Here is a 23,441-nt window from a genome sequence, read left to right as displayed (position 1 = left end):
TGGATGTGAAGGTTAATGCTGTTACTGTTTTTGTCAATGTGCTTCCATAGTTCTAAGAAGCAGTTGTCCTGGAGAGCGTCTTGGAGTTGGAGGAGCTTGGTTGAGATGTTGCCTTGCGTTTTCTTTCTGAGGATTGTTTTGCATTACCCTGGTGTAAACTTCCCTCAGACTAGGGTTGTTTGGGTCTTGGTGTTTCCTATTTGAGGCCCTTTATATCTTTACACTCCTGGTCAAACCAACTGTTGGGTTGTTGCTTTCTTGGCCTCTTGTTGCTGCATCTTTTGAGGTTGGACATTTCTGTCATGGTGTAAAATAAATTATTAGAGTCCTTTACTATGAAATTTGATCCTTCTGGGTTTAGCTTATACACTTACACTTTATTATGAAAGTTATAAAGCATCTTCTAGATCTCTGCTCTTTTTATGGTCTGTATATATTTTGGGGCTGAGATCTTGAACCATTTAAAAGATGGAGGTAGGCTAATTAGGCTGGTCTGCTGTGGTGTTTGTGAAGGTGGTTTGCTTGTGGAATTAATGTAATGTATAGGAGCAGTTGTTTGTGGTCTGACAGGTCTGTCTGTGGGGTAACTATTAAGCTGCCAACATTTGGGGGGTCCATTTCTGTGATAGCATATTCTACCACACTGCATGGGAGTTCAGGGTATGTCTACCAAGAGTCTCCCTTGGTGCAGCCATTGAGAGTACAAAGTCTGAGGCTTCGACATAAGTTCAGCAATTTTCTGCCAATTTTATTGACTGTGCCATCATAGCTGTTCCTCTCGGTGTGCATAGATGAGAACATTGCCCAGGGCCTGGAAATAGGCAACTTCTCTCTGTAGGATATCAAAGCTGTCAGGATTGAAGTATGGAGACTCTATGTATGCTGCACAGAGGTAGACGTCAGCCTGAGAGGTGAGGATGGAGCGGTCTATTCTTACTCAGATTTGGCTGTCTTCTCTGTTCACTGGTCTGATCTGCTCATGGAGCTCCTCTTTATACCAGACTAATATTCCTTCTAAGCTCTGTCACTGCATGAGGCTTTTGTTTTTTTAGGGCAGGGGCAGAGATCTCGTTGTATCCGATGGGCACAAAGGATTTATTCTCTGCCTTAGTCCATGTTTCTAGGAGGATCTATATGTCAATGTTTTTCAGTCTTTGGGTAAAGTCTGGATCATGCGTTTTACATCCGAAGGCTGAAGCGTTCAGGCCCTGAATGTTCCAGCTGCTGATAATAAGAGATGTCATTGCGTGTCCGTGTACCTTGTAATGAGCTGCCCTGTGTAGGACAAGCTGGATTTTTGACTGATGGCCATGTTGTAGCAGAGTACTGAGCAGGGTCTTTATCTCCTCCATTTCTCTGCTCTGCATTACTCTATGTGAGGCAGGTGGATTCCGTCATGGTTTCTGCCTCCAATGGCCATATTTTGGGTAAAGGTCACCATTTCCAGTTTGATGAGGAAGGTATGAGGTTTGAGGTCTATTTGTTGTTGGTGATTTTTCCATAAGTTTTTGTCTTGTATGGGGTCTGGGTTAGGACTCTTTGTTGAGCACTATGTCTTTGAGTTCCTAGGCTAGAAGGCTGACTCCATGGTTATTGAGGTGTTTGTCACATAAGTGGTGCCAGTGACATACATACAGAAGTAAGGGCCTCATAGCAAGGATCAAACCAGGACCCCCACACAGGACAGAAAGGTTTCTGCCTAAAAACTTTTCAATGACCTTTGCAACATTTTTCCTCTGCCTCATTTGCAAAAAGTTGTTTCTTTAGAGGGCAGAGTCCTGACCAAGTTTTCACCTCCAGTAGAAGAGGAGGTAATTCCAACTAAGATAATTTCCCCTCTTGCCCTGAGCCCCATGGCAGTCGCATGGTCTGCCGCTATGGTAGTTATGCCCCTGGGTGGTGCTGGTTTATGGAGGGGCGTTATGTCTGGCATGGCTCTGGTTTTAGCTGCCAGCTCTATGTTGATGCTCTGGGTGATGTGTTCAGGGATGTCCTTTCTTGGAAGCAGAGATAACAGGATTATTTTACAGCCGGGTAACTTCTGTTGTGTGGTCTTTTTATCATATTTCTTTTCAAGGCAAATATTACATAATCAGTACATATGTGAGATATGCCAAATTACCAAATCATATTAGTATCATAAACTCTCATAAACTGACTTTCTAGGGAACTTTACATATTTCAATAAAAACAGCAGGAGGTTGGGTGGAATAAGAGTAGTAAAAGTGAAGGTCTCACCTTTTTAAGGGCAGCTTATCTCCCAGGAAAACAAAAGGCTAAGAGGCTGAAATTTAACCTTTACAGGAGTGGACAGATTTCATTTTTGCATTTTCATTTTTTTCAACCTGCCTTCCAGGAGCCACATTTTTTTTTATTTTTGCATTCACATAGCTGTATGAGGGCTTGTTTTTTGCAGGACACGTTGTACTTTCTAAAGGCACCATTTAATATTGCATGCAGTGTAGAAGGAAGCTGGAAAAACATTTCAAATGGGGTGGAATTGGGGAAAAAAAAGCTAATTCGCCACAGTTTTATGGGTTTTGTTTTTGGGGTTTTGTTTCCTATGTGGTAAAATTCCCTTCATTCTCCAGGTCAGTCCGATTACAGCGATTCCACATTTGTATAGTTCTTGGTAAAAAAAAAGTCTGACTCTCCACCAATAAGGTTGTGTATTAACCCCTTGATGACCAATGTTGTTCATGTATGACCCCCAAGGGTTTTTTATGTTTACATCTAAGGAGCAGTGTGAGGGCTCATTTTTTGCTGGGCATTCTGTGCTTACTCAAAAATACTATTTTTTTAGGGGGGGGTTTCATTTTGATGACTTTTTATTAATTTTTTTGTGGCGGTGAAGTGACAAAAAATGGCAAATTGAATAAATATGAATTTCGTTTTATGATACGCCCTTCACCGTATGGAACAAATATTATTATATTTTAATAGTTCAGACCTTTTGGGCCACAGCAGTGACTGTTATTATTTTTTTTTACTGTTAATTTTAATTTTGGGGAAAGGGGGGAGTGATTTTTTAAATAATTTTTTTTAAATTTTTTAAAATTTTATTTTCAAATTCAGAAAATATACAGTGTAGGCAATACACTATAACAAAACAATAACAAACACAGGTGCACTCTGTAGTCTCACTAAATCCTCAAACTGGTTTTAAAATTGAGAGATTAGTCAACATGTCCTACGGTGTAGAACATGTCTAAGCCCGGACACCACGACAAGGTTTCTCAAGTAGCCCGGGACCCTACACTCTCCTACCTGAGCCGTATGGGCGATACCAGGAGCCAGTGGGCAAATTACAGGAGCATAAGGCCGACTCACAAACATCTCACCAGTTACCTCCAGCATGTGGCCATGCTTGCAATGGGAGGAGGGAGGAGTCTGTGAGTCCCACTCAAGACTGGCTGATATAGCCCAGGCTTCACAGGTGCACCTAAATGTGACCTGTAGATGGAAAACAGGCACATTTAAATAGGAGTTTATACACCTCCAGGAATCTATATATACAAACTAAGAAGACAGGTTGGCATTAGCAGGAGGTGCTCAAACCCACATGCAGTTGTGCATATATATAGGGGAGCAAATCCTGCACTTGTGGCCCGTTGCTAATGGCAATCCCCAGCAATATGCCCACTGGCTCCTGGTATCGCCCATACGGCTCAGGTAGGAGAGTGTAGGGTCCCGGGCTACTTGAGAAACCTTGTCGTGGTGTCCGGGCTTAGACATGTTCTACACCGTAGGACATGTTGACTAATCTCTCAATTTTAAAACCAGTTTGAGGATTTAGTGAGACTACAGAGTGCACCTGTGTTTGTTATTGTTTTGTTATATTGTTATATTAATTATTACATCCGCACTTGTTACCTTGTGTAGGATGTCTATTGTGGTACTTGTGGTTCGCCGCGGGCATCCTCCATTGTATGCATATTGCTGGGGATTGCCATTAGCAACGGGCCACAAGTGCAGGATTTGCTCCCCTATATATATGCACAACTGCATGTGGGTTTGAGCACCTCCTGCGAATGCCAACCTGTCTTCTTAGTTTGTATATATAGGCAATACACTAACATTGGTGTATAAGTAAGAATTACATCAACAAGGGTGTAACATTCGGTATCAGACTTAAAGGCCTCTAGAAATGGCATTGTTAATGAGGAAATATATTGATAGCTTTTTGGTTACTAGTACATGAATACAGGATGGTATAATATTAATAGTATGACACAGCAAGACCAACAGCATTTGTTAAACTAGGGGTTTCCCAAGTAGGGTGATAGTCACGCAATCTGGAATAGGGGTCATGTATCAGTTAGGAGGGGGATCAAAGCGTAGGAGTTTCCTAGGATATATTCCCCACTATACGTATCGGAGTATAGAGTTATGAAATTACCATGTTTTTACCCCTCTATCTCTAAGGTCGCACCTGTGGGGTTCGATACAGTGTGGTATTGAAGTCACAGAGAGAGATAGATAAAAAGAGAATCATACCAATTGGGCCTAAAGGGTAATTAGGTCTTGAGAAACCTATACTTTGACCAGGGGGCCCATCTTTTAATAAAAATCGGGTGGTTGCGAGCTTCCCAAGAGGCAAGTTCTTTGAGGCGGTAAATTTGGTCCAGTTTTAGCTTCCACTGTTCCACCGTAGGTACACTAGATTGTAGCCAGTATTTAGGAATCAAAAGGCGGGCCGCTATTAGGAGTTGTTTAAAAAGAGGTGGAGGGGAGGGAGTGGTGTTCACGTTAAAATATGATAATAAAGCTCCATAAGGAGATGCACTTACCGCTGTAGCGCAGATATGATTACATATCTGAAAGATATCGGACCACCATTTTTTAATTGGGGGACATAGCCACCAAATGTGAAGGAACGAGCCTTCCTCCTCTTGGCACCTCCAACACTTATTAGAGGAGGATTTGGAGAAGCGTGAGGATTTGATCGGGGTGATGTACCATTGAGAAAGTATTTTGTACCCATTCTCCTGGATTCGGGTGCATCTAGAGGATTTATGGGGCGTCTCCAAAAGTGCAGGTAAGTTTAAGAAAGATATGAGATGAGCTTTCTGGGGGATTTAGGGTTAGAAATTAAGGCCTCGAACCATGTTAAAGAGCGTAATAGTTCACCCTTTGTGTTGTTTTTTTGAATAAAAGTTTTTATAAGTGGTATAAAAGTGAAGTCACATGGTTGTGGGCTTAATAGGGTTTTTAGGGCTTCCGTCGAAGGTAGCATACCTTGAGATTCGAGGAGATTGGAGATTTGTAGTGTGGATAATCTAGTTTGATTAGAGGTACAGTGGCGTAGTCCAGTGGAGGTTGGGCCCAGTAAGTCACTTATCATGACAATGGGAGAGGGAAAAGGGATTGAGGAGTGGGACTGGTTCAGCCATTTCCAGGCTTCTAAAGTAGCTTTTATTACTGGGAAAGACTGTAAGTTGATATGAGGCGGGGTACTGTAACCCAGGCATAGGGCTCGAGCTGGCATACCTAGAATGCATTGTTCTAGCGCAACCCATGATTTGCTTCTTGAGTTCCTGAGCCAGTCGGTGATTCTAGAAAGCAAAATGGATCTTCCATATAGTTCTGGGTCCGGAAGACCTATACCACCTACAGAGCGGGATTTGGACAGGAAGGAGTAAGAGATTCTGGCTTTTTTCCCCATTCCATAGGAAAGCTCTGAATTTTTGTTTAAGGGAATCGTAGTAAGATTTGGCTATTGGGATGGGGAGAACCTGCTGGAGGTATGTAAGACGGGGGATGATAAGAGATGTGAGGAGATTTTTCCTACCGAACCATGAAAGAGTTGGAACAGCTTTGGTGATTTTATCTATAGCGTTGAACATTGAAGCTCTTAAGGGGATATAGTTTAATGTAAAGAGATCTGAGATATTAGGGCTAAGTTTTACTCCAAGATAAGTTATAGTAGGGGACGACCAATTAAATGGAGAGTTCACTTTTAGAGAGAGTTTGAGTTGGGAAGAGATACCTGTGCATAGTATGATGGATTTATTCTCATTAATCTTAAAATTGGAGAGGGCACTATATGTCTTCAAGTGTTCCTGGATTTTAGGGAGGGAAGTTTTAGGGTTAGTTGTCATTATCATGACATCGTCGGCGAATGCCGCAATTTTGTGGGTGTGACCCCCAAGATCTAGCCCTTTGATCCCAGCGTCTGCACGTATTATAGATAATAGGGGTTCCAAAGCTAATATAAATAATAGGGGGGAGAGGGGGCAGCCCTGACGAGTTCCATTGTGGATTTGAAAAGGAGAGGACAGATCCCCATTCACCATGACTCGAGCTGTGGCCTGTTTATACATAGCAAATACTGCCCTGATATATGGATCAGGTAGGCCGAAGGCCTCTAAAACATGGCTTAAGTAGTTCCAGTCTATGCGATCAAACGCTTTTTTAGTGTCGGTGCTTAGAAGTAGTAGTGGGGAAGAGGTGTGTCTGGCGTAACAGAGAGCGTCTATTACCCTTGTTGTATTATCTCTACCCTCTCTATTGCGGACGAAGCCTACCTGATCCGTATGAACCAATAAAGGGAGGAGATTTGCTAAGCGATTTGCCAGCAGTTTAGCCAAAAGTTTGAGATCTATATTAAGGAGGGATATGGGCCTGTAGTTTACGCAAAGTTTTGAATCCTTCCCCTCCTTGGGAATCACTGCTATATGGGCAATCGTCATATCCCTGGATAGAGGGGAGCCTAGAAGAGTTTGGTTACAGACAGAAAGAAGACGTGGGAGCAATTGTTCTCTAAAAGTTTTATAATAGGATGCGGGAAGCCCATCTGGGCCTGGGCTCTTCCCTAAGGGCATTTAGGAAAGGGCTAGAGAGAGTTCGTCCATGGTGAATGGGGTCTCAACTGATTGTTTCTGTTCCAGCGACAGTGACGGGCATGAAGCAGAGTCTAGAAACGCCGATATCAAGGGGGAATGCGCAGCTGGTGTAAGGGGGGAAGGGAGATTATATAGATTTTCATAGAAGTCTCTAAATTGCTTAGCAATTTTGCACGACGCATAGACCGGGTCTCCTTTAGGGGAGGAAAGTTGATGTATGTAGTTGTCCGCTCTTCTATTTCTAATTCTATTCGTGATGAATTTTGTGGCCTTATCACCATGAGCATAATATTTAAATTGTGAATTAATTTAATATTTAGCTGATTTGGCTTGCAATAATTGCAATAGAGCTTTTAATTCAGCTCTAGTATTGGATAGGTCTTGTAGTTTGGGTTCAGATAGGGAGCGTTTGTGGCTTGACTCTAATTTATTTATCTTTAGTAGGAGTTTTTTTTAGGTGCGAACCAATACTTATGAATTCACCCCTTATAAAGGGTTTGTGAGCGTCCCATATGATTTGAGGCGAAAGATCCGGGAGTGCATTCATTTTAAAGTATTCATCTAGAGATAGAGCTATTTTCTTTATGGATTCCGTGTTACCTAGGATAGATTCGTTTAACCTCCAATTAAAGCATTTGGGTTTCTGTGTAGGGGAGGATACCTTAAGGTAGATTGGGGCATGATCTGAAACATGAATGGACCCCATTATTGCTTCGGTGCATAACTGAAGATGTTCTTTAGACACGAAAAGGTAGTCTATGCGATGGTACGTATTGCGGACATGGGAGTAAAAGGTGTAGTCTGAGGTAAAGTGTTCGCCAAACATCCACCAAATGCAAATCCCAAAGAATGTTTTTGGCATGCTTTAGGGAACGGTTGGAGTGGGTAGTTTTATGTGAGGATGAGTCAATTTGAGGATTCAAGGCTATATTGAGGTCCCCTCCCATAATGACTATGCCCTCCTTAAAGGAAGAAATTATCTGAGCAGTGGACGAGAGCCATTGAACCTGTTTAGTATTAGGCGCGTAGAGATTTATGATGGTGTAAATTTGAGGACCAATATGTCCCTTAACCATAATATATCTACCATCTAAGTCTTGTAGGTGCGTGATATATTTGAAGGGAACCCTTCTTTTAAAACCGATACTCACCCCCCCCCAGACAAAGCAGAATTACCACCACAATGAAACCAGAGGGGGTAGTGAGAAAATTCTAAGTTAGGATAATGGTTAAACCTAAAATGTGTCTCCTGGAGGAGCAGCACGTCAGAACCCCCTTTGCGTAATATAGTGAATATTTGACTTCTTTTGGAGGGTGAGTTGAAGCCCTTTACGTTATAAGACGCTACATTAATATCAGCCATGGCCAAGGGTTAAAATGAGCAGATGGGTGAGATGTGCTGGTCCTCCGAGGGAGAACACTTACGGCTTTAGATGAGTTGGTCTCGTCTGGGGGGAGAGCAGAGGTCCCAAGGTCCTGCAAACCTGTGTCAAAGGTTGAAGGCGGTCGTGTCTGGTACCTGAACAAAAACAAAGGGGAAGGGAAAAAACTGGGAGAAAAACATATAACCAAAGAATAGCATTGTGAGGAGGTTGACACAATACTGTGAGACATGGGGGGAAATTTGGTCAATGGACCAGAGAATGAGCCATACAGCACTGTATGTATTAACCCGTGGGGGCTAGTTAGAACATATCAGATAGACCTATATATTGAAACAGTTTGAAGGATTTATGCATCCTAAATTGAGAACCAGAAAAAACAGAATAGAGGGAAAAACATGTGAGACCTGAGAGGGGGAAGCAGAGGGATAAAAGGGAACACGTGGTGAAAATAATGTCAAGGACTGGAAGGCAGTGGATGAGGTAGAGATGAGGAACAGAGGGAAAAAGGAGGTTAGAAATAGTTTAGGATGAGCAAGAAGAGGGGTTATTCCTAGACTTCAGCACTTATCTCCAGAAAAACTATGTCACTTAGTACAGATGAGGGAGACAGGAAGATTCTGTAAGACAGTCTGTAATCCCGGATGATAGGCAAACGCAAGAGAGTCCTGACCCTGAGGGGTAAGGTTTTCATTCTTGAGAAAGTCTCTTGGGTGTCAGGTGTCTGATCCTCTTGCCCACTTTATGAGCCTTGGGGGTGTGCTGCATGGTGAAGGCAGCAACGGTAGGGACTTCTGGTAGAGAGGAGAGGTTCTGGAATAAGTCCCAATTGTCGATCTGCATGGGAGGGATTTGCAGGTGGTCATATACAGCTTCTAAATCCGCATGCGAGGTAATGTTGAAGCGGCGACCTCCTTGAGAGAACGAGAGGCCAAAGGGAAAGTTCCACTTATATAGGATCCTGTTGGACCTTAGCCACTCCGTTAGAGGCTTGAGTGATTTGCGCTTCCTTAAGGTGGAGGGGGCTAGGTCCTGATAGACAGTCACTTGGGCCCCTTCAAAAATGATGTCAGATCTGTTCCTTGCGGCTTCTTGGACGGCTGACTTAACTTGAAAATTCAAAAATTTGCAGATTATATCCCTGGGGGGATCCTCTGGCTTGGGCTTTGGTCGCAGGGCTCTATGAGCTCTTTCAATAGTGATTTCCAGAGGGAACTCAGGGCCTAACAACGAGGAGCAGAGGGAGATAACTGCAGTTAGAATGTCACCTGGTGAGACAGTCTCTGGTATCCCTCTGAGGCGCAGATTGTTCAGACGTCCCCTGTTCTCCTGATCTTCAAAGGCCATATGAAGATCATTCAGGTAGGAGCTGCACTTTTGAAATGAGGATGAAACGGCCCTCTGGTGGTCTAATATCTGTGTTTGATAGGTCTCAAGGGCCTCTACACGATCGCCCACCTGCCTCATGTCTTGTCGCAGGGCAGCGAACTCACTTAGTAGGGGTTCTAGGGCTTTGCTTAAAGTGTTCTTCAGGTAGTTCCTGGTGATCGGTAGCGATCCCCTACCTTGGGTCTCTTCTGCATCGCTATCGTCCTCCGATTTGTCTTGCGGGGCGGCTTAATGTGGAGGTGCCGGCGCCATCTTGGAGTCGCGTGCAGCGAACGAGGAGGCAGCTTTTCTAATAAACTTGTCCATTTCTCCTCCCGGAACAAGGTTCTTGGTGGTGTTCAAGTGTTCCCCAGCTTTAGGGTTACCGATTTTAACCATTTTGGGGTCTGTAGCTTCTGAATGCTAGTGCTGAGATCAGGCTTTCTCACGGAGCTCAGATAGAAGCGGCCATCTCAGACCGGTGCTGGCTCCGCCCCCGGAGTGATTTTAACTTTGACATTATTTTTATACTTTAAACTTTTTTTCCTTACTTTAAGGCTAGGTCTACATGACGACATTCGAAATTGATTTTTCAGCGACGCAACATGTTGCATGTCGCAGTGCGACACCATAGACTAGCATTGCAAAAATTGTCGCGCGACATTGGTGCGACAAATGTTGCAGTGAAGTTGTGCCCTATGTGTCGCACGACACAGGTCATCGTGTAGACCTAGCCTAAGTCAACCAGGTGACTATCACAAGCAATCGTTTGCAACTTGAATTCTGTAATTGATACTTAATCATTATAGAATAGAGCATTCAGTATATTCCAATGCAGTGCTGCCACCTGCAGGCCTGATTTGGTATATATCAGGGATAGGCATCGGAGCCTCAAGCAGACTCTGGCCTATCCCCGCAATGTAACAGCTTCCCCAATCTCAGATGCGGGAGGCTGTTACCAGAGCAGGAGATCGTGGTTTCAGCCTTTTCACCACTCAAATGCTATGGTAACATTTAACCTTCACCTTATAGTCGATCGCAGAGATTAGAACCAGGCCTTTGCTGTTTGAAACAGCAAAAACATAGCAGATATGACACCTATTACACTTGTGAGTCTGCGCCATTTATAAAGTGACATCTTCTGCCGTACATGAACAACATTGGTCATCAAGGGGTTAATGAACTTCATTCTTCTAGAAATGTGCTAAGTTATGAAAAATTTGGTTTGGCTTCTCCGATTTTCACACAGAAATTTGATTCATGATGAATTACTTTGTCATGAAGCGTACTTCTCTGTATATAGTCGGCGTAATGACAGGTAACTGCGATCACGCCCCCCCCCCCACATTGAACTCTTCAGATGCCGCATTCATTGTTGATTGCCGCATCTAAGGCTACCATTTAGACCTTTCAGAGGTTAATCAGGGTAAAAATCTAAAATAAATACCTTATCCATTTGCTCACGCAGAGGCCATCGCTGCCACCTTGATTGAAGATTTTGTGGTGATGTGATGACGTCATGACGCTGGGAGGGCATTCTGCCTGAGATTTCGCACAGTATCTTCAATCATGATGGCCGTGACTGCATCTCCATGCGCAAATGGGTGAGGTGAGTATGTTTTTTTTTTAGATTTTATTTTAGCACCATTTCAGGGAAAAATTGATTTGTTACCATGAAGCTCGAGGAAATTCGGTTTCGCAGTGAATCAAATTTTTCCTGAAATTCGTATCAAAGTCAACACTAGATTCTTCTCACTGCCAAACATTACTGGTGGAGAGTCAGATGCTCCCCATACACATTAGATTGTCTTCCGCTCCCTGGTTTGGTCAACAGTTGTCTAATGTGTATGAGAGCCTTAAGAAGAAACATCATCAAAACCACAAAATAAAATATTCCCAATAGGTGATGTCATAGACTACAGGTTCCTATGGGCCAAGTAGCTGCCGGAAAGCAAAGTTCTGAATTGTGTCAATGTTCATTACTGGTGTTTCCAAGAAAAAAAATTCAAAGAAATAAAGTGTTTCTATACTTTCAGTTACAAGACCTTGTACAGCAAGACTCAAGAATCCAAACCCATCAGGCTTTTATTACCAAGATGTCTGGAATTCTCTCGTCTGTTCCAATCAACATTTTAGTGATTCTAAAGATGTGGCCAAATGTCTATCTGGAAAAACGGTCTACATGTTCGGAGACTCCACACTCCGAGCCTGGTTTGGATATCTAGTGAGGCATGTTCCAAGTAAGTAGCTAAACTCGGAAATATTATATTGTCAAAAGAAATAATAAAAAAAGATGTATTTATTTTTCCTCCTAAGTACAATCGACATTATGGTTACTATAGAAAATGACTAACGATGAATAAATATTTCATGCCATGTGGGGTAGATATACTTTGGTAAATTGTCAGCAGCAGCAAATTGGCAACAGGACTATTTTTTCCGTAATGTATAACGGAAACAAACAGTTTGTCCCCATAGGCATATATTAGGACGGATCAAAACGGAATGCCTCTTAAAGGCTTCCTTTTTCTCATTCCATCCTATAATTCTGCTATATTCCGTTATATCTCTGTCATAACGGAGCCTATAACGGAATTCCATAGCATGAATGCGAACGGCCAGAATTTGAGATGAACGAAGTTCTGAAAAATTCAATTTGCCAGCTTCACTGAAGTTCAACAAGAAATTTGATTCTTTCCGAATTCATTTGTCATGAATTGCGAAAGAACTGGTATACCCAGGTCAATATGCCTAATCATATGCTTCCCACTTGGTGGCCCAATCTCAGGGCGAAGGCTTGAAGATTAAAGTGTAGGGAGACCGTAGGAGTGCTGAACAACAGACTCTGCTACAATTTAGCGCTGTGTACATAACTGTGCGGTGCATGAATATTCAAATAGTGGCCCCATGACAGGGTGGGGAGGGTGACAGCAGCAGCAGTGACAGTAGTGGCCCCATAACAGAGTGGGGATGGTGGCAGCAGTAGTGGCAGTAACAGTAGCAATAGTGGCCCTATGGCAGAATAGGGAGTGTGGCAACATAGGCAGTAACAGTGAAAATAGTGGCCCCATGAGAGTGGAGAGGGGGGCAGCAGCAGTGGCATATAGCATAAGATGGTGGCAGATAACAGTAGTAGCAGGACCCAACAACAGCATTTTGATAGGAAGGCCCAGTTGCATGTATATCATCTTTTACAAATGTAAGGCGTACATATCAGTAGCTAAAGAAGCCGCATTCTATGAATATTAAAGAAGAAAAAGAAAAAAAAGGGATTAAGGGCAGTATAAAGGGAAAAGGAAAAATTTTCTCTGGAGCGCCAGGAGGACTATTTATAAGTGACGGAGTGTTTGGGATGAGATGGGTAGTGATTTGGTGGGTGTTCACCGAGGCTGCACCCTAAAGCAGTGTACGTCAGTGCACTGCAAGGTAATTATGGAGATAAAATAAAGAAAAAGATAGTGCTGGAGGCTTGCCCCCCCAAAAAAAAAGTGAGGAAGGGGGCCCAGGTGGTATTGGGGAGGGTGGGCAGTAGCACAGGGGCGCCAAGGTGAAGGAAAACGGATAGGGGCAGTGTAGTAGGTCTATGGAAGGTTACTACTGTGCTAGTTGGATTGGTACTTCTACTTCACAGTATCGATATATTGCAAAGGCATATATCACTGTATCTATATAGTTATGGTTGATGGTTCTATTTCACAGTCTCAATATAAGGTGTGACATATATCACTGTGTCTAAGTTTAATCTTGTTATATTGCTTCTATTTCACAGTATTGATATATGGCGACGCATGTATCACTGTGAGGGTAGTTAAAATTAATTAAAAATAATAAGTGATGTTAAAAGAATTGTATGAGAAAAACGGAAGGCGACTTACTTCACCAGGGAGGGAGATATAGGATAAGCATAATACACCTATACCTGCTCCTCCCCCGCCGAGATTGCTCGTCAGGTAGTATAAACTTTCCACCACGTCCCAAATGATGGTAGTCAGGGTTCCAAATGGAGAGTTCTTTATTGCATAAATGAATAAAAGCTCAACGCGTTTTGGGGTATCTTCCCCTTTCTCAAGAGCAGTTAAAACACATAACATAAAGTGCATAGTGCCAAGTAAATATAGGTGTCCTAATTAAACAATCAGGAATCAATTTACCAAAAGTTCTGGCGGGGACCGGAAGTGGGCGGAGTGTCACTTCCGGTCCCCCCAGCTCCTCTAGTCATCCAGAATATGTAGTCCAATTATATATAGTGCTTTGATGTAGGGCGCCAGTCTGGGTTCTTTAGCCTGAATCGCTCTGTCAGACTTAGATCGCTCCCGATGCGTTCCACAGTGGAACGCATGCACCCGGTTAGGGAGTGGAGTCTTGGGCGGAAATGCACCATGCGTTCCACCAGTGGAACGCATGTGCAGGAGGAGCTAAAGAGAAGATGACGGCCAAAGGCAGGGCCGTTTAGAAATGCTATGTGGGGCGCACCATGGGGCGGGACGCTCGGCAGGGCAGGGAGGAGCAGACTTCTGTGCGTTTCAGACTGGAACGCAGAGACATCAAATAAATGCTAAAGGGGTGGCCTGAGGATGGAGAATCCACGTGAACTATAGGCATTAGGAATAAGTTCACATGGAATCCTTTTGTTGAATGAAAGTCCAGATATACAGTCGTGGCCAAAAGTTTTGAGAATGACAAAAATATTAGTTTTCACAAAGTTTGCTGCTAAACTGCTTTTAGATCTTTCTTTCAGTTGTTTCTGTGATGTAGTGAAATATAATTACACGCACTTCATACGTTTTAAAGGCTTTTATCGACAATTACATGACATTTATGCAAAGAGTCAGTATTTGCAGTGTTGGCCCTTCTTTTTCAGGACCTCTGCAATCCGACTGGGCATGCTCTCAATCACCTTCTGGGCCAATTCCTGGCTGATAGCAGCCCATTCTTTCATAATCACTTCTTGGAGTTTGTCAGAATTAGTGGGTTTTTGTTTGTCCACCCGCCTCTTGAGGATTGACCACAAGTTCTCAATGGGATTAAGATCTGAGGAGTTTCCAGGCCATGGACCCAAAATGTCAACGTTTTGGTCCCCGAGCCACTTACTGTAGTTATCACTTTTGCCTTATGGCACGGTGCTCCATCGTGTTGGAAAATGCATTGTTCTTCACCAAACTGTTGTTGGATTGTTGGAAGAAATTGCTGTTGGAGGGTGTTTTGGTACCATTCTTTATTCATGGCTGTGTTTTTGGGCAGAATTGTGAGTGAGCCCACTCCCTTGGATGAGAAGCAACCCCACACATGAATGGTCTCAGGATGCTTTACTGTTGGCATGACACAGGACTGATGGTAGCGCTCACATTTTCTTCTCCGAACAAGCCTTTTTCCAGATGCCCCAAACAATCGGAAAGAGGCTTCATCGGAGAATATGACTTTGCCCCAGTCCTCAGCAGTCCATTCACCAAACTTTCTGCAGAAGATCAATCTGTCCCTGATGGTTTTTTTTGGAGAGAAGTGGCTTCTTTGCTGCCCTTCTTGACACCAAGCCATCTTCCAAAAGTCTTCGCCTCACTGTGCGGGCAGATGTGCTCACACCTGCCTGCTGCCTTTCCTGAGCAAGCTCTGCACTGGTGGCACTCCGATCCCGCAGCTGAATCCTCTTTAGGAGACGATCCTGGCGCTTGCTGGACTTTCTTGGACGCCCTGAAGCCTTCTTAACAAGAATTGAACCTCTTTCCTTGAAGTTCTTGATGATCCTATAAATTGTTGATTGAGGTGCAATCTTAGTAGCCACAATATCCTTGCCTGTGAAGCCATTTTCTGCAACGCAATGATGGCTGCACGCGTTTCTTTGCAGGTCACCATGGTTAAAAATGGAAGAACAATGATTTCAAGCATCACCCTCCTTTTAACATGTCAAGTCTGCCATTTTAACCCAATCAGCCTGACATAAAGATCTCCAGCCTTGTGCTCGTCCACATCCTCACCTGAGTTAACAAAACGATTACTGAAATTATCTCAGCAGGTCCTTTAATGAGAGCAATGAAATGCAGTGGAATTTTGGGATTAAGTTAATTTTCATGGCAAAGAAGGACTATGCAATTCATCTGATCACTCTTCATAACATTCTGGAGTAGATGCAAATTGCTATTATAAAAACTTAAGCAGCAACTTTTCCAATTTCCAATATTTTTGTCATTCTCAAAACTTTTGGCCACGATTGTACTGTATATAAGGACAAATGACATGGGCACTATATAAAAGAATATTATAGAATATTATAAAGCAGTAAAAATAAATTAGATAAAATAAAATAAAGAAATATAATAAAAAGTGTGAAGTATTCACATGTGGAATATTCCTGGGGGATTAAATCGTGGGTGGTGATTATATGAATATAAATACAATGCAATAAATAACAATGACAATTATATAAATACAATAGGCACAGTAGCACTGGTTAAAAAGATAAAATTAATGGGCAACCAAATTTTACAGGTGACACTGAGCGCGGTATCATGAAGATAAGAATGAAGATAAATGAAAGTATAGAAAATAATAATAAATAATTAAAATAAAATAATTTTAATTTTTTATTTTATTAGATAATGAATATAGATAATGAATATATAGGGTGATATGGTAGAATAAAATAAAGGCAGGAAACTTATGATAAATGGGGCAAAAAAAATGAAATTTAAGAATCATAAATAATCGTTATGTTCTAGACATTCATTAAGGCCGAGGGGAGTAAGAGAATTAAAACGGAAAATCCAATACATTTCTTTGCGGCACAGTAGTGAAAAGGAGTTGGGGACCCATTCGATAGGAGTCAACTTCAGAAGGGATGCATCGCCGGAGTGGATTTCTGCAAAGTGTCTGGATACACTATGTTTTGTGTATTTCTTGGTAATGTTGGAGCGGTGGGAGATTATCCGGTCCCTCAAGTTCTGGGTTGTCCGTCCCACATTCTGAAGTCCGCAGGGGCACTAGAGCATATATACTACATTGGATGTGCCGCAGTCCATCTAGCTCCGAAGTGTGATTTTTTTTTTCCTTTGCGGCAGTGATCTCAACTTCCTGTAGCCCGTCACTAATTATTGAACAACATTTGCACCGTTTATGCCCTCATTTAAAGGAGCCCCTACTATTGGTAGTTGTAATGGGGATAGTATCGGTGGATGCACTAAGTTTGGGACATGATGGAGCCACCATCTCTTTTAGTGACCTCGCTCTACGAAAGGTTAGGTTTGGTTGGCTGGCCACTCCTCTACCCAAGATGGGGTCCCTCTGTAGGATGAACCAGTGACGGTTTAGTATTTCCCTGATTTTGTGATGTGCTGAGTTGTAGCGAGTTATGAAGTTATATTTATATTTATTCTCATCATCTGTTTGTGGTGTTATAGACAAGTTTTTACTTTTAGATTGTTTATCCGTTGGTACCAGACAGTCGGCTTGATTTTCTTTTTCTATTTTTCTGAGTGAATCCTCGATTAAGCCTTTTTTCTCATACAATTCTTTTAACATCACTTATTATTTTTTATTATTTTTAACTACCCTACATGCGTCGCCATATATTGATACTGTTAAATAGAACCATCAACCATAACTATATAGATACAGTGATATATGCCTTTGCAATATATCGATACTGTGAAGTAGAACTATCAATCCAACTAGCACAGTAGTAACCTTCCGTAGATCTACTACACTGCCCCTATCCGTTTTCCTTCACCTTGGTGCCCCTGTGCTACTGCCCACCCTCCCCAATACCACCTGGGCCCCCTTCCCCCCATTTGTTTTTTTTGGGGGCAAGCCTCCAGCATTGTATGAATGGCAGTAAAGGCAGCAGGTGGGTGGCATCAGGCGGATGGCATCATTAGAATGGTGGCAGCAGCATGTGACTAGAAGTAACAGCCCATTTTGCAAAATATTTCAGTGTGCCAGCACTCTACAGTATGATCATTAGTGGCAGAATGATCTATTCTGATGCATCAGGCACATGGGTCTGGAAATCCTGGAAATGCAAGTTATCTTAGGAATATCTATGCCCCCGCCACACTCAACACCCACTCTGATGCCACACTACTAGCCGGGCAGGAAAGCATGCCCATGGCAAACTCGGCCAGTTTTGGCCACACTTTAAGTTTGCATGCCCAGTAGTCCAGCGGATCTTGGATCTGGGGTGACAGGGTGTAGTTCAAGTATGTATGCCACCACTTGCTGGTTAAGGTTTTGCTGGTTGTCATGCTGCTGCTGCTTGGTTTGTTCAGAAGGCGACTAACGGAAACTTGTCATCAGAGGCTCCAGACTTAAGTTGCTGCTTAATGAGCTGGTGCTGCTCCTGAACCACCCCCCACCAGTCATGGCAGTGGAGCATGAGTGCAGAGTGTCCCCCCGGTCAGACCTTGGGGAGGACAGGGGATGGTGCTCATACGTAGCGACCAATTGACTACACAGCCTGTCTCAATAGTATTCCATTTTTGCATCCCACTCACAAGGTCTAAAAGATGCCCCCATTTTTGACTGGTAGCGAGGGTCTAACAATGTGGATAGCCAGTAGTCATCCTTCTGCCGAATCCTGGCAGTGCGGCTGTCACTACACAAAAAAAGAAAGCAAGCATCTGACCATTTGCACCAAGGACTTGGAGGGCCTCCTTGCCTCCATCTCTACTGCATACAGCCACAGTCTGTCGGGGTCATCTGCGTTGTTTTTGTTGTCACCCTCTAGCTCCTCATGCTCCTCTTGCTCCTATCCTGCCGCTTGGGCAGATAAGCCACCTAGTTGTGTATAAAATTCCTGGACGTTTATGTCCTTCTCCTCTGCCAGTTCATCCTCTTTAGGGCTCAGGTGGCTGTGAGATATAGGCACCACATCTTCTGTCCCCTCGCCAATCAGATTTTTTAGCATCCCATACAGGATGTGAAGGAGTGGAATGGCATCATTCATCCCGTAGTTCTGCTGACTGACAACTAAAGTGCCCTCCTCAAAGGGCCTGAGCAAATAGCATGTGTCATTCATGAGCTGTCACTGGCTAATGTTTAAGTTACACCGGAGAGTAGACCTGTCCGTCTGCAGCATTAAGTAATCGTTGACTGCCGTCCTCTGCCCTGTACAAGTGGTCTAACATATGGAGCGTGGATATTCAATGGGTGAAAACGTCTCATATCAGGCAATGTTAAGGAAGAGCATTTTGCCTTTGCAGCTCAAGGAGGGCATGTGGCTGAAGTGCATGCACAGTTTCCTGGACATTTCTAATAGCTCTTGCAGTTCAGTGGGAGACTTGAGGAACCCGGCACCAATGACACTGAAGATGTGCACCATGCAGGGTGCATGGGTCAGCCAACCCTGACGCAGCGCAGACAAAACATTCTTTCTGTAATCAGTAATAGTGTTGATCGCAAATATTCTAATCGCAAATTTTTATTGTGAATATCGGCACTTCGAGAATTTGCGAAGATGTAGAATATAGTGCTATATATTCGTAATCGCAAATATTCTAGATTTGTTTTTATCAGTAACCTCCCTTCTTGCTTGTGGGCCAATGAGAAGGCTGCAATATCTTTGTCAAAGCTTAGCAACATCCCTAGCAACTAATAGAAAAGTGTGCATCATTAGTGCCGATTTGTGCAATCATGAAAATAATGACTGGAGATCACGAATTCTAGAATTCTAGAATTTATTGCGAATATTATGGAAAAAGTTCACAAAAACGAATATTGCCTATGCAATACTATGCATCACTAATCAGTAACCATGGTTCCTATCTCACGTTGGTGAGGAGATAGCCAGTGTTGGCTTTCTTTATTGATGCCAAGCAGTTCTTCCCTGTGTGCCTCTGTTCACCAAGGCTGACCAAGTGCAGAACCTTGTGACAAGACCTAGCTTTGCACAGACCACTATGAACTGTGTGTGACGAATACCACACCTCGTCCCTGCTTGACATCAACTACGTCGAGCTCACGAGAAGCGTTATGGTCGCGGGTTTACCACAAACGTGAAGTTACGCCCTCCAGAGGAGCACGTAAGGTCAAGTTGGTACAGTTTACACACACACCTCCTGTCCACGCTGGCACAGAGAGGCAATAAGCTGAGAGAGCCTTTCCACTGCCGCAGTGAAAACAGCGCTGTCTCAGCATGGGAAATCTGCCACCAGCTCTCGTTTGATATAAGCCCGGTCCGTTAAGGGGATTATATAGGGTGAGACACCAACTTGCGGTAGCTTATAACTTGGCCAAAACACGGACGTGGGGATTCGTGATCGAGATACAAGATAGCACAAGATTAAATTATAGATTTAATCGCCGTAAGGGCACACTAGATTTAACACAATATTCACAGAGAATATATACAGTGGTCTGAGGTTACAGAGTACAGGTTATATGGTTACAACAGGGTTAAGCAGTGTAAAAATCAGTTACCGGGTAAGATGAAAGTTCCTTTTGGTTGGGAGATGTTCTTTGCTGGAGTCCACATGAAGGGCCGTGATCTCAGCGAGTTCCTGGGTCCCTCTAAACACATTTGTAAGATGTGACCCTTCTTCAGAGAAAGACATGCCTGCTTGCTGGCACCAGACTTTTAACCTGTAGCCGGCCCTCTTCTCCCGGCCTTAGGGAGGGGTCCAGTCCCCTCTTCTGGGCTGGCAGCAAATGACCCACAAAAACCTTTAGGGTTCATAGCTTCATACCAGAGGGTCACAGGGGGATGGTTCTGGGACCAATGGACCTACCTGGGTTCCGGCTACAAGTAGAGTCCAAACCTGGTACCGTTATGTGGTTTCTATGGGGAGATATGGATATCTCACTCCCTTGACCTCGTCCCATTAAACAAAGACCATGGGCACGTACATTGTGGCCACCGGGACACAAATATGTATCTGGTTTGCGCCTGCGATGGCCAGGCAATTCATAATTCCTTATGAAAGGTAGGTGCCAACATTTCTGGGAGGTCTCATTGATCCTGGGCAAGGGCGGATACCCCATGCTGGGGGTTTTCCTGCAGGATTTAGCTTTGCTCCAAACTGGTGGACTGAGGTGTGACCTTCTCCACCTGGGGCCTCCTTGAAGCCTGGACCCCCTGGGGATTTCTTCCTTGCCAACTGACATTCAGATGGCTGGGAGGGGTGGAAACTTATTTTGCATGTACACTGAACATGCCAAGAGGTGAATCAAATGACAATCAGGGCTGGGGCTTTGAAGAAGTGCCCTCCTGTGGAGTTCACTACCTCCGCTATCTGTCAGCAAATGGGGGTGTGAGGACATGGCTGACAGTAAATTGTGCCTAGAGGGCAGGGTGAGGACAAGGTGGAGGATGAGGAGGTACAGGAGGACATTAGCGCACAAATCCCAGCATTACAAAGCTGATGCGGTATTGCCATCACCTGGCCAAGTTGCTGGTGTGCCTGGTCTGGAACCACATTTACCCTATGGACTGCGAATTACATTTATTGTCCTTCACCACAGTTACAACTCCATACGTCAGCGCTGTTGTGACATGTACCAGACAGCAAGAGGTTCAAGGACTGGCTTACCAACTGCTCAATGTGCGTGTACATGGAAAGGGAAGGACTGTAGTACCTGCAACTTGGCCAGGTGCACGTTCAGCTTCTGCGCTGTTGGATGAGTGCACAGAGGGCCCGGGCAACTGTCTTTTAGACATAGTGTACAGCAACAGTATCGCTAACAGAACGGATTATCTATAATAAATTTCTCTCCAATGCACATTTATGTACAGGGCGATATATTACACCTGCCCGTATTACAGATGCAATTTAACACTATAAATAACAGAAGGGATTAGCTATTATACATTTCTCTCCACTGCACACTTATGTATGGGACAATAAATTACACCTGCCCGTAATGTGGACACAACATAAAGCTACAGCTAACAGGAGGGATTAGCTATAATAAATTTCACTCCACTGCATACTTATATACAGGACGATGAATTACATCTGCCCTTAATACAGACGCAATGTAACACTACAGCTAACAGAACAGATTAGCTATGAATGTCGGTGCAGTGCACAGTGATGCACATGACGATATATGACACCTGCCTTTAAAACTGGGGCACACTAACTATATCTCTAAAATAACAGATTAACCCTGAATGTAGGTGCACTGCACAGTGATTCACACGACGATACACTCTCCCTGCAGTCCCCCTGCCGTCAGGCACCCAGATAGACAGACGCAGTCTCACCGGAAGCATGTCACCACGCAAAGACGTGTCTCTCATTCTCCCTGGAGGTCTCCGGCCCTCCGGTGGGACATCCCTCACCCCTCACTGCCACAAGGGGCGGGGTGTCACCCCTGGAGGATGGAGCTAGTAAAGGTTCACGCTTTATGCGCTTGCGTCACTCCAGATCTTGGTACTGCTGGGAGACGGGACAACGTCATTCCCAGCGCTGGCGCTAGTCAGGGGCCCTGGGATGTCGGAACCCCTAGCATCAGCTGTTGTCAGGGAACCTCTGATGTCATGTCTCTTGTAGGAGCCAGTTTCTTTTTTGTGTCTAAAAAAGATGAGTGATTAAGGCCATGTATTTACTATCCTGAACTAAATAAGATCACTATTAGGAATCAGTATCCTCTTCCTTTCATTCCTGACTTGTACAACCAGCTTATCAGGGCCAAGATCTTTACTAAATTAGTTCTTAAGGGGGCCTACTACCTTGTTCGTATCAAGTCAGGTGATGAATGGAAGACGGCCTTTAATACACCCGAAGGGCATTTTGAGTACTTTGTGATGCCTTTTGGACTTTGCAATGCCCCAGCCATCTTTCAAGCTTTAGTTAATGACATCTTTAGGGATATTATGGGATTATTCGTGATTGTGTACATTGATGAGATTTTGATATTTTCTAAATATGTTCAGTTCCACAGGAACCATGTGCGTACGGTTCCCAAAAGGCTCAGGGATAACTTTACCCAAGTGTTCTAAAGGAGATCAGGTTCCTTGGGGTGATTTTATGTAGGCAATACGGGATGGGGTCTAGCCCAGGAACCTGAAGGCCCTTCAAAGGTTTTTGGGTTTTCCCAATTTTTATAGGAAGTTTATTAGGGGTTTCACAAAATTCGTGAAGCCCCTTACTGACCTTATTTGCAAAGGGGCAGATGTGTCTAGGTGGAGGGCCGATACTGTTTCGGCATTTTCCAGCCTCATGGAGGCTTTTGCATCTGCCTCTGTCCTGGTCCAACCCGACCTAGACAGGCCATTTGTAGTATGTGGATGCTTCGGAGGTTGGGGTGGGGTCGGTGTTGTCCCAGGGGTCCCCTTCCCTCACGCACCTCTTACCGTGTGCTTTCTTTTCTATAAAGTTCTCAACCACAGAATTAAACTACAATATTGGTAACAGGGAGTTATTAGCCATTAAATAGGCCCTTGAGGAATGGAGACACTTCCTGGAGGGGGCTAGACATCCATTTTTGGTACTTAATGACCATAAGAACTTAATTTACCTAGAAATTGCTAAAAGGCTTAACCCTAGGCAGGCTAGGTGGGCCTTGTTTTTCTCAGAATTTTAATTTTCTATTTAATTTATTCCTGGGTCTAAAAACATTCAATCAGATGCTCTATCCAGGAGAAGAGATGTCGCGAACATAAAATTTTCAGTTCGCCAATCGGCGAACGCAAATTTACCCAAATGTTCACGAACGGGCGAACCCGGCAAACCACCATAGACTTCAATAGGCAGGCGAATTTTAGAACCCACAGGGACTCTTTCTGGCCACAATAGTGATGGAAAAGTTGTTTCAAGGGGACTAACACCTGGACTGTGGCATGCCAGAGGGGGATCCATGGCAAAACTCCAATGGAAAATTACGTAGTTGATACAGAGTCGGGTTTTAATCCATA

The 23,441-nt window shown here is 43.7% G+C and overlaps 1 protein-coding gene across 1 annotated transcript in view; it reads left to right on the top strand.

Moving 5' to 3' along the window:
* LOC120986643 (NXPE family member 3-like) overlaps nt 1–23,441 on the top strand; it is an 87,439-nt gene that overhangs the window by 17,029 nt on the left and 46,969 nt on the right. The window contains exon 6 of the mRNA XM_040415306.1: nt 11,632–11,835. Within this exon, the coding sequence (XP_040271240.1) occupies nt 11,632–11,835 (204 nt within the window). The remainder of the gene's footprint in view (nt 1–11,631; nt 11,836–23,441) is intronic.

This window comes from Bufo bufo, chromosome 1, assembly GCF_905171765.1.
Source record: "Bufo bufo chromosome 1, aBufBuf1.1, whole genome shotgun sequence".
NCBI lineage: Eukaryota > Metazoa > Chordata > Amphibia > Anura > Bufonidae > Bufo > Bufo bufo.
This window is presented reverse-complemented; position numbering and strand designations above follow the sequence as displayed.